General features: G+C 51.0%; 1 protein-coding gene across 2 annotated transcripts in view; it reads left to right on the top strand.

Moving 5' to 3' along the window:
- Positions 1-16,023, top strand: part of Prkar1b (protein kinase cAMP-dependent type I regulatory subunit beta) — a 115,283-nt gene that overhangs the window by 61,883 nt on the left and 37,377 nt on the right. For both annotated transcript variants that reach the window (XM_029477559.2, XM_021162955.3), the window contains exons 5-6: positions 7,180-7,241; positions 7,896-7,942. In XM_029477559.2, the coding sequence (XP_029333419.1) occupies positions 7,180-7,241; positions 7,896-7,942 (109 nt within the window). The remainder of the gene's footprint in view (positions 1-7,179; positions 7,242-7,895; positions 7,943-16,023) is intronic.

Raw genomic sequence — 16,023 nt, 5'->3', positions numbered from 1 at the left:
CATAGCCACGACAGTCATTGTGTTATAAAATTTACAACATTCCCTTTTTCTCTCCAACCTGGAGGAGCCTCTCTTTTGTGTGTGCAGTGCATGTCACATGCATGTGCAGACAGATGTCCACGCCCATGTGGAAGCCAGGGGAGGACATTGGGTGTCCTGCCCTGTTCTTATTTAATTCCCTTCACATAGGATCTCTCAGTGAATCTGGAGCTAGGCTGGCAGCCAGCAAGCGGGAGTGATCCTCCTGTTTCTCGATCACAGTGCTGCTGGTGATTCAAACTCAAGTCTTCATTCTTGCACAGCAAATGCTCTTACCTACTGAGCCATCTCCCTAATGCCCTCAAAGGTCCTTTCAAAGGTCGGACATGCTGTAAGTGTTGATGGATACAGGGCCTAGCCTTCCTGACCCCTGCATCCACTAACCCCAGTCTCACTGGGTACAGTCATGGGTACAGGTCCAAGATGCGCATTGATTGGTTGCTAGGACTTCTCAGATGTGTTGTCATTGGCTCCATAGGCTTTTCTCCTCCCCCTTCCTCCTGGGGATCCTGGTCCTAGGAAGGAGACAAGACTTGTTTGGATAAGTTGCTGGGGTTTGGAAGGTGGTGTTTACCCGGCAGCCTCCCTCCAGCTTGTGGACTGCAGGCTGTTAGGAGAACGCTGATAGGAAGAAGAGATGCTGCAGCTCCTGAGGTTGGAGGGCACAGTGAGTGTTGTGGGCAATGGTTACATTTTGCACCCAAGGTTTAAATAAAATTGCTAGAGGGAATATCTCACAAAATTTGGGCATGACCAGACACATGATCTGTGACCCTTCAGGGAACAGCAGGGCCTGGAGCAAACGCTTAACTCTGTGCGGAATGAATGGCTCACATCCAGCAGAGTGCCTATGAGTGCTGTTCACGTCCACTCTGCCTGCACATCTTCACTCAGAACATTTTCAGACCCCTCATTTTGTTCGTAAGAGGCAAGGTCTGTGTCCAGCACAGGAGGTGGGTGATGGGTGGGACCCTCATAGGACCTGGGACTCCAAATGGCCATCTTCCCTAGACTGGGTCCAAGCCTCTGCACTTGTTCTTGGGTGAATTCTGTGAGGCAGGTGTGAGGTCATTGCAGGTATGGGACACAGTATAGACACTGGAACCTGTTGCCTGGGTTCAGCCTCAGTGGTACCCTTACAATTCTAACCCTTGACTTCCATGTCTGTAAAGTGGTCATCTTGAAGCCCTAGCAGTGAAGTGGGAGACTATTAAGAAGTTTCCCCTTGGCTAGGAGTCCAAGCCTTTCTTTGTTTGTCACCTGAGCTACAGAGCCACACCATTGTGCTTAGGAGTGGCTTTCATCGTTGAATGCCCAGCCCTGGCTAACAGGATCTTTGCCAAGGTTTGCAGACCTGTTTCTTCCTGCCTTGTCTCTCATCAACTTAACACAGTCCTTATGGGGTCCTTACACACTGGCATCCATGTGTGTATGTGTATATATGTATATGTATGTGTGTGCATATGTGTGTGCATATGCTCATGTGTGTGTGTGCGGGAGAGGCTATATGTGTCTGAATTGTCCCTTAAGAGCCTATCATTTGGTTCTTTGAGACAGGCATGGATTCAGCGAGGCTGTCTGGCTAGCCTACCCCAGGGATGCTCCCATGTCTCCATGAAATTACAAGCGGGAGCCAAACATGGGTTCTTGAAAGCACTTTATGATTGAACCTTCTTCCCATTTCCCTGCATCCTTTGCTGTGGTTGGAGGAAGGGCAGTAGAGGCTGGGGCTTTGGAAAGTGTCTGCAGGCAGGGAATTCCTGAGCCCATCCTGACTTGAGCTTGCTTTTTTTCTCTTTCTTTCTTTCTTTCTTTCTTTCTTTCTTTCTTTCTTTCTTTCTTTCTTTCTTTCTTTCTTTCTTTCTTTCTTCTTCCTTCCTTCCTTCCTTCCTTCCTTCCTTCCTTCCTTCCTTTCTTTCTTTCTTTCTTTCTTTCTTTCTTTCTTTCTTTCTTTTTTGATTTTGTTGAGACAGGGTTTCTCTGTATAGCCCTGGAACTCACTTTGTAGACCAGGCTGGCCTCGAACTCAGAAATCTGCCTGCCTCAGTCTCCCAAGTGCTGGGATTAAAGGCATGCGCCACCACTGCCCGGCCATCAATGTGCTTTCTTTCCTTAGCCCCGACTTTCTCTTTGTCCTCCCACTTGTGCATGGTCCATCACCTACCATTCATCTAGCCATCTTCCACCTGTCCACCACCAATCCTGGAACCCATCTGTCTATCTATCTTCCCACTGTCCATTCACCTGTCCACATCATCCATACATCTACCTATCCACCAACTCACTGATAATACTTGCTTACTCTCCATTATTCCTGCCTTGGGTTATCTCTGCCTGCCTGAGCATCCACACAGAAGGCCTGCTACTGCCTTGTGCATCTCTGTTCTCCCTTATATCTGGGTGGAAAGCATCAATCTAGCAACATTCTATTCTTTTTTCCCTATCTTACTCTGTAGTCTATCCATCAACCCATCTGCTCACCAACCCATCCATCTGCTCACCCACCTATCCATCCATTCAACCACTCACTTGTTCATTTATCCAAATGCCTATCTATCTACCCATCCTTCCATTACCTGTCCATACACCTATCCAATCATCTATCCATTCATTCTTTCATCCCTTCACCCATCCACCTGCCTACCTATCCTTTCATCCAGTTGACACCCATTCATCCATCCACCCATCCACCCACCTGTCCCTATTTGTCTGTCCATCCTCTCAATCTCCTTGTCCACTTAGACTGAGAAAGCACCAGAGCTGAGGTGCTGCGGGAGGATGGAATGTTGGTGAGGGGCGATGGCCTAGGTCAAGACTTTCAAAAGGTTTGTGCTCTTAGCCACAGGCCAAGTAAGAGCCTCCAGCTTCCCTAAGTGGAAGTAGAGTTCATTAACACTCCAACTTTGTGAGGACAGGTGTGCATAGGAGCGGAGGAGACCAAAAGGACTCAAGGCAGTGCCAGGCTCTCAGTGCCTATGATGGTGACCTCATGGGCTTGTCTTGCCGGTCTGCCTGACAATTGGGCACCCTAGAGCCCAGCCCAAGCCACTGCTGTATTGTGAGCAGCCAGCATTGTTGAAGGAGAGGGTGGGTTGATCAGGTTTCCAAGTGGGAGGCTGTTTATGATTTCTGCCTGTGGCTTCAGTTGAACCCTCTGGAGGTGACTTCGGGATCAGCGTGGAAAACTGTTTTTCTTCTTATAGGCAGAGGAGGCCAGCACCTTTTAATGCCATTAAGTGGAGAGAGAGAGAGAGAGAGAGAGAGAGAGAGAGAGAGAGAGAGAGAGAGAGAGAGAGAGAGAGAAAGGGATTAGGTTTGTCTGGAGTTGGAAGGAGGCAGGAGGAGGGTAGAGCCATGGACCGGGGCTTGTTGAGTCTTCTCAAGGGGTGTCAGGTTACCCAGAAGGAAACCTGGCTTCTAAGCCTCTGTGGTGAGACCCAGCCTGGCTGCTCAGGTGGCATTTTGGGCGTCTCCACGTCCCTAGCTTGTTTCTGCAATGGCTGTGCAGCCGGGCAGTGGAGGGGACATTGGTGTGCTCACAGAGATATGTGGGGTCCTTCAACGAAAGCTGTTTTTCTAACAAGCCTACTTTTGCGTGTGCAAATATCTGTGACTGACGTCGAGAGCCAGACCTCTCAGTTTGGGGACCGTTTTTCCAGAAAACATTTTCAGTCCATTCCCACCTTGGCCAACCCAAGCAGAAGTGCAAGTGGAAGCAAGCCCATACAATAGGGAGATGTGATCATATTTATCTGCCCTCATCTTGAGGAGCTCTGGAATGCTCATTGTGGCCCACTCTGTGTGATTGCATAAACATGGGGATATCTGGAAAGTCCTCGGGGCAGGGAGGGACGCGTGAAAGGAGTCTAGGACCACAAAGTCACCAGAAGCTGGCTGAGCTTGCTCATTTCTGCTCTAGGGGGCAGAGGTGGGAGGGTCGTGATGAGTTCAGGGCTAGCCTGGGCTACAGAAGGAGGCCAAGGAAGAAAAGAAGGTTGCCAGCTTAGTGCATTTCCACCCAGATAAGAGGAAGAAGAGAGATACACAAGACAGTAGCAGGCCTCCTTGGGAATGCTCAGGCAGGGAGTGACAACCCAGGGCAGGCTGGGGTGGCGCTAGCTACACATCAATCTCTTAGGATCAAGAAGGTGGACCTGTATTTTCCAGACCCAATAACATCTCAGAGAAGAGTGTCTAAAGCCAGGGTGGTGAAGCAGGCAGCTTTCAGAGTGGGCAGGCGGGGAGTACACACACACACACACACCACACACCACACACACACACACACACACACCACACACACCACACACACCACACACACACATACACACACACAACCCACACCCAAAACACACAAACACACACACACAAAACACACACACATACACACACACTCCTCCCTTGGGATGGAGAGATGGCTCAATGGGAACATGCTTGTTGGCCAAGTGTGAGGACCTGAGCCCTAACCCCAGAACCCAAGTACAGTACCATGTTGTTGTAATCTCAGTCCCAGAGAGGCAGAGACCGGAAGATACAAAGTTTACTGGCCAGGATCTAGGTTCAGTGAGAGATCTAATCTCAAAAACTAAGGTGGAGTGGGGCTCCGAGGGTAAGACTGCTTGCTGGGTCAGCATGAAGATCTGACTTCGGATCCCTGGCGCCCTCGGAAAAAGCTTGGCCTGGCCACACATATGCCCATATAAGCCCAGGGCTGTAGTGGCAGATATAGGAATCAAGCAGAGAGGGAGAGAACAGCACTCCCGCCATCCTCTGGCCACCACACATGTGCAAAAGTACCTGCACCCACACATACATGTGTGTATATACTGTATAGATCACACCATATACATTTACACATATCAGCTGGAGAGTGATTTAGAAACAGACTCTCACCCTCTGGCCTCCACATGTACCCACAGGCATGTGCATGCACACATAACACGCACTACCATTATGAGCTGAGGGTTATTATTTTAGCATGGGAGGAACCAAAAGGTCGTTTTTTAAAGACCTGCTCTTTCTTGGACCCTTGTTTTGTGGTTTTTGAGGTGATGCAGCCAGGCTGGGATGGTTCCTGCAGATGCTGAAGATACTATGGCCAAGAAGTACCCTTGTCCGAGGACAGACATCCCGAGCTGGCCCGAGATCTGCCCACAGCTCCTTCATGTGACGGCCTTTCCCCTCCCAGCGAGCACAGGAAACTAAAAACCAAGATGTTAGAGTTAAGAGCTCCAGAGAAGCACGTTTGGATAAGAGAGAGAATAGCCCAAGCTTAAAAAAAATAGATGTGGTTAACTATAAGTGAAAATTGGGCTTATTATGAATTACACTTGGGTCTTATTTATCTCCCCTTACCTTCTCTGGTCCCCCTCCCACACCAGCTGATCTTTCCCTCTTCTATTTTGGTGTCTTTTATTTCTTTGGTGACTGATTCGTGTCATAGAACCCTATCCTTACAGAAGCATGGCTGAAGGGTTATCCACAGAAGCATGGGCAACTTACCAGTGGCTATACCACTGAAGAAAATCTCCCCCCAATCAACCAGTAACTGTCTGGAAAGCCTTTGGGAGGGGTGGGGCTTCATGAGCCGCAGCAACTATAAACTATAGCGCCTCAGGAAGGGGGTGGGGCCTCATTAGCCCCTCCCCTAGCAACTATTAACTGCGAATCCTCAGCAAGGGGCGTGGCCTCATGTGTTTTTCCTTTCTCTGTGATGGAATGTCGACCAGGCTGATCTCCCACAGGTCCTGTGAAGAATTATTTATGTGCTCCGAAGGTTGGAACCGGAGCACGGAACAGTCTGGATCTTTTATTTTGTGTTTTCTCCCCAGATGGCTTTGTATATTTTCCAGCCAGAGAGGACTCTTGAGTTCTTCTGAGGCTTGCCTCAATTTACGCTCCGTTTTGAACATTTAGAACAGACAGGGAGGTGCCCCATGCTTCCAGGCATGAACACTGCCTGGCTGGGGGCTCTGTACAGTACCTTAGCCTCTCCAGCAGCGCAGCCTCCTGTCTTGGTGAGCCAGGAGCCCCAGAGACAGGTAGGTCTCTGGTGGCAGATGTTACATTTCAGGAGAATGGGCTGGCATTTTGGACTGTGTTCTAATGACTGTGCTGATGAGATGGCACCTTTGGGACAAATGTGGCCATGTTGCATGTCCTACGATTTCTGGTGACTTTCATAGCCCAGCCCTTCTTAACTCCTTTGGCTTCTGTCCAACAGCCCATTTCACACCTATATTTAGAAGATGAAGCCACCAAGCCTCAGGGTTGGCACAGAGACCACTTTGGGTTCCCCCAGCTTTGTAAACTTTGGGGAGTCCACATGTCTTAGCACATCTCTGTCCTGCAAATCTGGGTACTAACTGATGTCTTATTTCTTTACATTTTTGGAGTACTTGGAAATTAAACCTAGGGCTTCTCACGTGTTAGGCAAGTGCTCTACCATCAAGCGACATCCCCAGTCCTGCTGTCTCATCTCTGTGTCTGGAGTTATGAACACTCCTGTGACTGTAAATATTTTCCTCAAGAAGGGGGAAAAAGCCAGCAAAATCCACACAATCAGGTTTGATGGCCATGTCCCAAACAAATTGTATTTATTGGCATGAGAAGTGCTCATAACCGACTGTGACTTTCCTAACTGGATTGTAAAAACAGTGCCCATAAACTCATTCCTTTCTTGTAAGAAGCCAGGCAGGGCCTGGGATGTTACTCAACTGATAGAGTGCTAGCTTAGCATGCAGAATCTCTGGGTTTAATCTCTTGCACCCCATAAACCCAGTGCTGTGGCTACAACCTCAGCACTGGGGAGGTGGAGGCAGGAAGGTCAGAAGTTAAGGACGTTCTCAGCTGCATAGTTTTGACACACTGTCTCAAGAAAGTAAAATAAACAGACAAAGAAGCCAAACAAGCAGGTTGTGCCTGTTGGCTGTGTGGAGAGTGCCCATGTGGCTGTTCACAGCGCGGCTGGTGAAGGCCTTAATTTCTCTTTTAACTCGGAAGGGATCCTCTCCCTAAGGCCTGCAGACTGGATTCTAAGGGGCTAGGAGGTGGTCAATGGACGGGACTGGGTATATGTTGTGGGAAACAGGTTGACTTGACTGGTGTCTGCTACAGCTCCTATCTGTGCTTGTTTTTCAGTGACATATTTGACGCCATGTTTCCTGTCACTCACATCGGTGGGGAAACAGTCATACAGCAAGGTATGTTTCCTTCTAGATGTTTGTCATCTGTCCTGGCCAACTTAAGAAACTGCCAGAGGTGGTGGGTGTTCCAGAGACTGAGGCAGGAGAATTGTCTTGAGTTCAAGGCCAGTCTGGGCTATAATATGAGACTCTTCACAGAGACTGGGGGTGGGGGCGGGGGGGTGGCGGAGGAGAGGCAGACAGACTTTTGTGAGTTTGAGGCCAGCCTGGTCTACATAGTGAGTTCCAGCCCAGCTAGGGCTACATAGTGAGAGACCCTGTCTCAGAACAAACAAACAGGGGAAGGGGTTAGGCAGGCAGGGAGAGATGGAAGAGAGAAAAGAAAAAGAAGCTAATGAAACACGGCACAACAGCTAACATTAATCTGTCATCCCAGCAATCCAAAAAGCAGGGGATGTGGATTCCGAGTTCAAGACCAACCTGAAGAACTTAATGAGTGAAGAGAGTACTGGGCTTAGAGCCTTTGCCTGGTGTGCAAGAGACCCTGGGATGAGAGGTGGGGCGGTGCTCCATGTCCAGGAATTGGCACCTGGGGCTGGCATTACTTGGTACTGGCTGGCACACGTAGTTACAAGGGTTCTTTGCCAGATAACCAACAGTATCTAACTTGTTTTGTTTCACGTTTTACATCTGTTGTCTCTTCTGTCATAGGGAATGAAGGAGATAATTTCTATGTGATTGACCAAGGAGAAGTAGATGTGAGTATCTATCCATCCATCATGGGTTTTGGACATCAAGTCCTCTTTGCATGCTTGGCTTGAAAACTTCACACAGCTTAGCACCAGGTCTCATAAATGCAAGCTGGGCAGCTTCACTTTCTGAATAGATTCCTAATGTTTATCTGTTTGTTTATGGTGCTAGGGATGGAACTCAGGGCTTTTAGCACTTAGATGGATGTTCTGACATTCAAATGCCTGCCCCTCCCTGAGGGATTCTAGACAGGCACTCTACCACTGAGCCACGCCCCAGCCCCTCACTGGGGGAGTCTAGGCAGGGGCTCTACCACTGAGCCACACCCCCAGCCCCTCACTGGGGGATTCTAGGCAGGAGCTCTACCACTGAGCCACGCCCCCAGCCCCTCACTGGGGCATTCTAGGCAGGGGCTCTACCACTGAGCCACACCCCCAGCCCCTCACTGGGGGATTCTAGGCAGGGGCTCTACCACTGAGCCATGCCCCCAGCCCCTCACTGGGGGATTCTAGGCAGGGGCTCTACCACTGAGCCACACCCCCAGCCCCTCACTGGGGGATTCTAGGCAGGGGCTCTACCACTGAGCCACACCCCCAGCCCCTCACTGGGGGATTCTAGGCAGGGGCTCTACCACTGAGTCACGCCCCAGTCCCTCACTGGGGGAGTCTAGGCAGGGGCTCTACCACTGAGCCATGCCCCAGCCCCTCACTGGGGGATTCTAGGCAGGGGCTCTACCACTGAGCCATGCCCCAGCCCCTAACTGGGGGATTCTAGGCAGGGGCACTACCACTGAGCCACGCCCCAGCCCCTCCCTGGGGGATTCTAGACAGGGGCTCTACCACTGAGCCATGCCCCAGCCCCTCACTGGGGGATTCTAGGCAGGGGCTCTACCACTGAGCCATGCCCCAGCCCCTAACTGGGGGAGTCTAGGCAGGGGCTCTACCACTGAGCCACGCCCCCAGCCCCTCCCTGGGGGACTCTAGGCAGGAGCTTCAGTGCTGAGCCACATCCTGCCCCCAGCCTTATTTCAATTGTCTTTCTCAAGATCAAGATCTAAATGATAGTATAAGACTATAAAAGCCCAGTTTGGAAAGAGAGCTGTGTCAGGCAGGTGCAGGCCCAGTGGGGTTCTTTTTTTGCTTTCACAGAGGGTCTGCGTGGAAAGCGGCCTAAGGTGTTCTCTTTGACTAGCAAGCTAGTTTAGCCTGCAAACTCTGGGGGCTTACAGTGGATGTTCGCGATTACCACATGGGCAGTAGCTTCCATGTTTGTAGACCCTAGAGGTACTGATGTGACATGGGGTGACTGTCAGCTTTTGTGCCAGCATGCACCCAAGCTTCACCAAGGGACTGTCAGAACAAAGAGCTCACGTGTTTATAGAGCATTCCCTACCCCACCACCACCACTCTCTCGATCACTGTAATGTTAGAAGCATGCCCTCTAGAGACCCCTCCTCATGCTTTCAGCTGGCCCTCCCTCCTTCTACCTCCATGGCCACCCCTGCCCAAGCCCCCCCAGAGTCCTCTGACTGGAATGGCACTTATGTCCCCTTGTCTGGCTCCCCTTGTCAGAACATGTTTCCCTGAGCTTGGGGGTCTGTTTTCTATCCAAATCCTCTATGTCTTTGTCCCTTCTGACACAGGGAGCCCATGGTAACTTTCTTACATCATCCTCCCAAACAGTGTGATGACACTGATCTCTGAGTCAGTCTGGGACCGCCTCTTGCCTGCGGGAGTCTGACCTACTGATGGACTGCCCCTGGGCCTGGGCTGGTATCGCCCTGATGGGCGTCCCCTCACTTGCTCTTGCTGTCACTCTGAGTATCTGCTTCTCCTTTAGCGTTGTAATCTATGTCAGCTCTTCGGGGTGGGTATCAGCAGGTGTGCCACATGCCCTGCCCTGATCAATTGCTTATTTGGGGCTACTTTCTGTGATCCATTTCTTGAAGTCTGTCTCTAGATGGAACAGAGGGCAGGGACAGAGTCTGCCCAGGACATTTCAGGGTCCTTAGCGTTGTGAGTCAATTCCTAGGCCAGCCCCAGGGTCATTGCTGGGCTGTGGCTCAGCTTAGCCTCACCTTCTAATTAGCCATAGCTTATGCTCCACCTGTCCGAAGGGACTTGCTGTGCCCCCCTTGCCTCGGAGGTGTCTCGGCCACACCCTGCCTGGTGCCCCGGGGGTTAGGTGAGCTATTTTGGGCCTGGCCTCTGCTCCTAAGTCTATGTCCAGCCAGGCTATTTCTGGGAAAATCCTTTTCTGATTTCCCCAGCAGCCCAACTTTGTCCCACAATGCATTTCTGGGAACCGCACTGGCCCACCTGCTTCCGGAGACACCACATAGGAAGTGAGTCACTCAGGCGTCCCGAGTGGGGCACACGCAAAGCTGACCCGGTGAATCTGACAGCTCAACCCCTGTTCTGGGTCTCAGGGGAGGCAGGGCCTCCTGTCTCCCCAAACAAGGAAACTGAGTTGGGAGGTCGTGATCCCTTGGGCTACTCACTCAAGAGGAAGCATGAGGCAGACGATTAAAAAGAGGTTCTGATGTTAGATAGGCTCTGCTGTGCCCCAGCTTCAGGTTAAAACAAACATCCATGAAGAACCCAGCTCAGAAAACAACTTGGTTCCTGACCTATGGCAGGCCAGGTTTGGTAGGGAAGGGAGAAGGCCTTGGCCTCTAGCAGCTTGTATAAGTGGGTCCCAAGGACCGCTGCTCTCCCTGTTGGAAGTTGCTTTGATAGACTGATATTGGTGGGAGGCATGGGTAACTCATTTTTAATTTTTGCTTTATGGTTGTTTGAGGGGTTTTATTGTTGTTTGATTTTTTTGTTTTGTTTTTAAAGATGGGGGTTGCCAGGTGGTAGTGGCACACACCTTTAATCCTAGCACTCGTAGCCAAAGGCAGGCAGATCTCTGAGTTCAAGGTCAGTCTGGTCTACAGAGTGAGTTCCAGTCAGGGCTCCACAGAGAAACCCAAAATAAAATAAAATAAAATAAAATAAAATAAAATAAAATAAAATAAAAGTAAAGTAAAGTAAAGTAAAGTAAAGTAAAGTAAAAGTAAATAAATGAAGGTCTCATGTAGCTCAGGCTAGCCTAAATGCATTATGTAGCCAAGGATGATCTTTAACTCTCAATCCTCCTGCCTCCATCTCCTGAGACCTGAGATGACAAGCATTGGTTTATACCATGCTGGGAGTGTAATCTGGGGTTTCTTGCAGGTCAGGCAAATATTCTACCAAACCCCCATAGTTTATACCCATAGCTCCTCTCCCAAGCCGTGAGCCCGGGTTGTTGCCCACTCCTGGCCCAAAACCCACCGCTCATTGCTCTGTCTTCTCCTTCCAGCCTTGGCTAGCACTTGATCTCCAGTGGCATTGCCAGCTCCCATCGGACCCCTGGGAATAGTCAACACGGACCTGTCCTGGGGGTGCTGTGGTCACTTCATGGGGTGGATGATGGACGATCAACAGGAAATTAGTGACCAGCAGCTTCCACCTCAGGGCTGGGCTTCCCCGGAGTTCTCTGCTCGTAGCTTTGCTCTGCCTTGCAAACTCTTATTCATCCTTCAATACCCGCCAGGCCCTGCTCCTCTTGTCTGCAGTGGAGCGTTGATAAATGCTGACCTAGTGACAACAGAAGACTAGACACTCCCACTGTCGTAACCTGGGAGCTCGTGCGGCTTCTGATCTGGGCCCATCCTTTCCTTGGAACATGAGTCTGCCCTCCCCCTCCCTCTTTCTCCTCTATCCCTTATTCTTCCTCCTCCATTTTTTTCCTTGTTTTCCCCCAAGCCTGAACTCAGACTCTTCAGGTGTTGGAGAATATCCTTGAACTTCTGATTCTCCTGCCTCCACCTCCTGAGTGCTAGGATTACAGAGCTGTGTGGCCATATCTGATTTATGTGATGCTGGGGATGGAGGTCCCCCCTCCCCCTGGGGGAGAACTTCACAAATGCTAAGCAAGCATGATACCAGATGAGCCGTGTGTCCCAGTCCACATGTGACCTCCGTTGTGCTCACCAAAGTCACCTAGAATCTTTTAATTCCATCTCAAAGACAGGGTTGGGGTGACCCCAGGGGATTCTGGGTCACATATTCTTTGACTTTCCCCAAATAAGTGAATATAGGAAAAGTGCTGCTGGCTGTCTTCAAGGTTATGGAGTCCCCGAGTTCTCCCTTCCATGCCCACCTCACCCCACCCCCGCCGCCATGTACATCTCCAGGAAGGCTATGAGTGAGTCAGAACCTTGTGCAGACTGCAAGGAGGCTCTGCTCTGGTCCTTTCCACCCTGGGTTTCATCCCAGAGGGGTGAGCGGGTCCACAGCGGCCAGAGGGTTACACCACGGGCTTCTCCCACAGAGCAGGCTTCGTGCCCTCTTCCCCTTGTGTACTAGGCAGACCCCACCTCCTGCCTGTTCTAGGCAGCCTTTCATCCCCAAGGAAGCCCACCACACCCACACCCACCACAATTGCAGTGGCCACCTCCCTCCTCAGATTAGCTACAGTGTATCTGAGCTTGTATGTGGCCATCTTGTGTGTCCGTGGCTCACTGAGTCTGAGGTCTTCCTCTGAGCCACTTGCTGTGGAAGACCCCAGGTATGGCTAAGGAGCAGGGAGTCACTGCCCTGGATGGCCACAGTGTGCTCAGTGTTTAAGGCTGTACTATTCCATTTCCTTTCAGAAGCCAGCCTCTACCTCACTGTCCCCAGAATCCTGCAAAAGTGAAAGTCACATTAACTGATGATTCTGGCCCCAGATATGTATCCGTGACTTCCTTGACTGTGGAGGGAGGGGTGGATAGGACCGGCAGGATCCCACACACCTCCACTCCATCTTTTTCAAGGCAGGACTGAGGGTCCCCAAAGTCACAGCTCATCTGAATAAGACCCTTCCAACCCTCCCCAACAGATACCTTCCAGCCTCCAATGAGTCAATAAGGGGCCAGGGTGGGAGCCTGGCTTGAGGTTTCCCCAGCCTCTAGCTGGCCCCAGGATCTTGTAATGATGGTCAGAGCTCTAGCTGGCCACCCACCAGCCTGGGGACATGTGGAGGCAATTTTGTGAAGGAAAAAGTGAGCTTACCTTCGCCTCAAATACATTGTCTCGGCAGATCTGCCCTCCCTCCCTCCCCAGCCGGGAGGTTCAGGTTCAAAGGCAGCTTAGAGGCCCTTGCTGGATGCTGGCTGGCCAAACCAGGATGTCTGGGCATCGTGGGTGGATGCCACTTCCTGGCTAAAGCCTTGAGTTTAGGATGTAGAGGCTGTGGGTGGTGCAGACTGGACCTATGAGTGGGTGCGTCCGGCCTCGCCTCCCTATAGCGCTATGAAAAAGTCCCCGACACCTCCATCAGTCTCTCAGACTTTCCAGTGGTGACAGGGGTGGGCGGCAGGGAGCACCCACAGGGATGGGCACAGAAGAAGCTGGACTGTGATGTGGGAGCTGCAGGGTAAACACACGGGGGCCATGAAAGAAGGCCACATGTAAAGGAATCAAAGGATGCCCGGTAAGCAGCTGGGAGCAAGAAGCCGGCATGTCAGTCCCAGCTGAGTTAGGGGGCATACATGACTCTAATCACTGTGGTGATTCTCAGGAAGCTTCTACAGCCCCTGTGCTGCATCCTGTAACCCCTCCCTCAGGCCAGGCAGGTCTGTGAGGATGCCACTAGGGCAGCAGCAATCCATCTGCCCTTTACCTGGGTGGGGACACGAGAGGGATAGCACCAGCTTTACCTTCCCAGGCAGGATCTGCACCCCATCCCTCCAGACAGGCCAGTGTGCTAGGTTTCCCGGAGCCCCCTTCCCCCCCTTCCAGGATGAATACTCTTCTCCCTCTAGGAGGACCAGGAGGGCTAAAGTTCAGTCTTCCTTAAAATCATGGCTTTCCACAGAGACTAAATGCTAGGCAGTGGTTGTTTGCTTGCCAAGAACTCGAATCCAGTTTTCTAGCAGAGAAATATCCTTCCAATTTATTTTATTCATGGGACAGCATTTCTGCCGAAAAGGACACCCAACCGCAAGCATACGAGATTGGAAATGGGCTCTGGGGTCTTTCCTGGTTGTCTCTAGACTTCTTGTTTTGGCGGTGTCCCTATCACTTCCAAGGTTAACGCTGTCCCTGTGAGCTCTAGGTCGGTAGGATTCTCCTGTTTCGGGAGAAGAGGTTCTTCCCGCCTTAAAGATGCTTCCCTCCCTGGCAGCACTGTGCGCACCTGGGAGCTGGGCATCACTGTCCTGTCTGTCTGTTGGGCTGGGGACTGTTCAGTTCACCAGAGTTTCTGGGTGGACACATCTGGTTAAATTGTTAAAGTGCTTGGAGCACAAGATTAACTATATTATCAACAGTGCAGCTGTCACCATCCCCATCCCCAAAACTCTTTCCTCTGTGCCTGTGGGGGAGGGGTGGAGGAGAACACATGTCTGTGGACGCCATCGCTGAACCTCGGGCGTCTTTATTGTCACTGTTCACCTTTTTTTGTTTGAGAGTGTTACTCTCACTGACCTGGGAGCATGTAAGGCTGGCTGGCCAGCAAAACCTTAGGCATCCACCTGTATCCACCTACCCAGCCTTGCACCATCACATCTGACCTTTTAAAAAAACATGGCTTCTGGCAATGGAACAGCTCAGATCCCCGAATTTCCATAGTGAGCCGTTATGCACTGACCTGTCTCCCCAACCCTCCTGTCTGAACTGCCTTACTGATCTCATCTGGTTCCCTCACTGAGTCACTCCACAGCCCCACCCCAGCCCCCGACTCCCCCCTTCCTACTTCCTAGCCCTACGAGTCTGACTCCTGGGGTTGGAGAGATGGCTCAGTAGTTAAAGAGTTCTAGATACATTTCCAGAGGACCTGGGTTTGATTCCTAGCATCCAGCTGTCTGTAACTTCTGTTCCAGGGGACCTGACCCCTTCTTTCCCCTCTGCCTGCACAGACACACACGCAGGTAAAAACACCCATACACATACAATAAAAACAGCCTCTTTCTAGCCTGGAGCTCACTGATTTGTGGAGGATAGCCAACAATGACCCCCACCCAAAGATTTGCCCATCTCTACTTCCCAGGTCCCAGCACGGGGTTGATAAACCCTGGTCACTATGCCCAGAGGTTTCATGAGGATTCTGGGGCTGGAATTCACAGATTCTTGATCTAAAAATAGTCTGACTCTTCTGGGGAGTCTCTTGTTGACTTCACACAGCATCTATCCTGTGGCTGCTGGTCACTGAGCAAAAAAAAAAAAAAAACGTTCTCAAGCTCCACCCATTCACGCTGTAGCAGGTGTCAGAGTGACTTGCTTAAGGCTGAGTAATATTCCACTGGGGACATTTGGCACCTTCTCTTTATGTGCATCATTATGGGCTCTTGCAAGCTACCCTGCAGTGAACAGGGATGTGTGACTGTCTTCTGGAGATGTGCCTTCCAAAGTGCTGTTATGTTTCAGTTGGTTGGCCGTTTGTTGAATGCAGAGCTGGCTGTGACATTTTTTTTTTCTGAAGGTCTTTGGAGTCTCCCAAGCATATTTTAACCACACGGCACATCGTCTCTGAGGTCCTCAGTGGCCCCACTTGAGGTCACAGGGTGTTGAATATAGCCTGGCAGTGAGTGTGCCTGGATTTGAGGGTGTTAGACCTTGAGGCACCCCAAATGCTGTGCTGTTCTAGTAGGGCTAGGTTATGCAGGGTGAGGGTACCGGCTGTCCCTTGAACTGTTGGGTTCCTACAGACCTCATGGGACTCCATTTTCTTTCCGGAGAAATTATGGGATTCATATTGGGGCATGGTCTTGACCTGATCTGCCTTCAGGGGATCTGAAAATGCATGTGGACATGAGGAGGAGTGAGAGGTGGCTGCACCCAGGATAGACTGACTACAAGGGGGTACCCTCACTGGCCTGATGACTACCCAGGAGTGCTCTGGGCTCATAGGTCAAGGGTGGCATTTGTGTGTCCTAGGCCCAGCTCTTGTGATTATCCTTGTCCTCACACTGCCACTGCTGTCTTGCGCACTTGACTGAAGTGCTTGAGAACGGAGGCAGAGCCAGCTCTGCCCAGGTCACCCTGGGCTTGGTCCATTTGTGTCAGGATAGTGATGCTCA

This window comes from Mus caroli, unplaced genomic scaffold, assembly GCF_978045245.1.
Source record: "Mus caroli unplaced genomic scaffold, Mus_caroli_1 scaffold_4, whole genome shotgun sequence".
Classification (NCBI taxonomy): Eukaryota; Metazoa; Chordata; class Mammalia; order Rodentia; family Muridae; genus Mus; species Mus caroli.
This window is presented reverse-complemented; position numbering and strand designations above follow the sequence as displayed.